Here is a 1561-nt window from a genome sequence, read left to right as displayed (position 1 = left end):
ATGGGATGACTGGAGTCTGGTGTGCTATTGTTTGGTTGGAAAGAAAACATGCAGCCACACGACCCTTTCTGAAACCAGTTTGACACCTGTGGCATAGAGCTTAGAATCCTGAGGTTCTGAGTTCGAGCCCCACTCCCACAGACTGCCACTCTGGGTCCCTGAGGAAGACCCTTAACCCCACACTGCTCCCCTGGCACCGCACAATGGCAGCCCACTGCTTCCCAAGAGCATGGGATAAATGTAGAGAGGAAGTTTCATTGCTCTGGACTTTTGACAGTGAAAGACAATAAAAGCTGGAAAAACAAAAAAAGTGTTATTATCTTTACTCATCGACTCTTTTTGCTGAGAATAGAACCAGAACAGCTTTGTGAACATTAAAAGGCTTCTTTTTATTTGGATAACTTTGCATTCTGAAAGTAAATGAAATCTCATCAAAAATCCTGAGGCAAAGAAAAGTGACTATTAATGCACTGCTGCAAGCTGTGCACTGGTGTTACTGGGAATCATCCACACGGCTCGGCTTTTTGTTCAGGTTACCTTTTTTATGCTGAATAATTCATTGCTATACATTTTAAGCTGACAGCTCTGCTTCTTTATAAAAATCAATGCTCTTTATAGCAAACATTTGTCTATATTTTTATTTACTTAATCACCAGAAAATATTCTGATTCGTATTCTTCTTGAAAAGAGAATAAAATGAGTAAAAAGACAGAAGCTGTTGTATTGTGACCCAGAGGAACCAGAAATAACTGGGTTTAATGAAGCATCAGCACCAGTAGGTGGTTGTAAGTAGCAAGTAGATTGTTAACTCTATGGTTAATGAACTGGTGGCCTTTATCACTGATGATGGAGTCAGCTGCTCCATCTAAACCTTTCCTTCATATTCTCCTCCATGCTGCACCATGAAAGCAGCTCACAGAAACTCCTTCATGTGTTGGTTGGGCTTACCTTGGGATGTTGTCGTCAACTGTTGCACATCCATAGAGAAAGACAATGACCCCAACGAGTGAGGCAGGAATGAGCATCTGGGTGTAGAGGCCCAGCCATGCAAAGTACAGGCCGATCTTCTCCCCAAAATATTTTCTAAAGGAAACAAAGGAGCAGAAATAAGCTTTGATAGTTTTGAAAATGTTAATGCCGCTCCACTTCTACTAGACCCAGCAAAGTTCATGGATCTCCACCATGTGGCCCACTGGGCCGTGTTTCAGTTCCACAAAGCTCCAGTAATAGCAAAAAGGTCCATAGGTGAAGCCAAGCTGAACTCCACTGATTCTAACAGCATGAAAGGCATCTTTGGACCAGTCAGCAAGAAATAATCAATGAATCATTATTTATACCTAAAACTAATATGTTTGCCGTGATTTAATGAATATAGCGTTAATCAGTAAAGAATTCAAGCCAGCTCCCATGTCAGAGGATGAAGAGAGCTCATCCAGTTAGTCACAGTCAGAAAAACAGGACTACACTGGAAAAAAAGGCCGAGCTCCAACATCTAGAGTCACAGCCAAACAGGAACAGACGAGGCAAAGAAAAAAGAATTTTGTGGCGATCACTAAGTCTG

General features: G+C 41.7%; 1 protein-coding gene across 1 annotated transcript in view; it reads right to left on the bottom strand.

The window, feature by feature from the left end:
- Positions 1 to 944: 944 nt before the first annotated feature.
- LOC107092779 (anoctamin-1-like) overlaps positions 945 to 1561 on the bottom strand; it is a 23905-nt gene continuing 23288 nt past the window's right edge. Inside the window, exon 10 of the mRNA XM_015387432.1 lies at positions 945 to 1083. Within this exon, the coding sequence (XP_015242918.1) occupies positions 945 to 1083 (139 nt within the window). The remainder of the gene's footprint in view (positions 1084 to 1561) is intronic.

The sequence above is a fragment of the Cyprinodon variegatus genome, unplaced genomic scaffold, assembly GCF_000732505.1.
Source record: "Cyprinodon variegatus isolate N-32 unplaced genomic scaffold, C_variegatus-1.0 Scaffold394, whole genome shotgun sequence".
NCBI classification, from domain to species: Eukaryota; Metazoa; Chordata; class Actinopteri; order Cyprinodontiformes; family Cyprinodontidae; genus Cyprinodon; species Cyprinodon variegatus.
The sequence above is the reverse complement of the archived record's forward strand: the minus strand, read 5'-3'. Positions and strand labels throughout refer to the sequence as shown.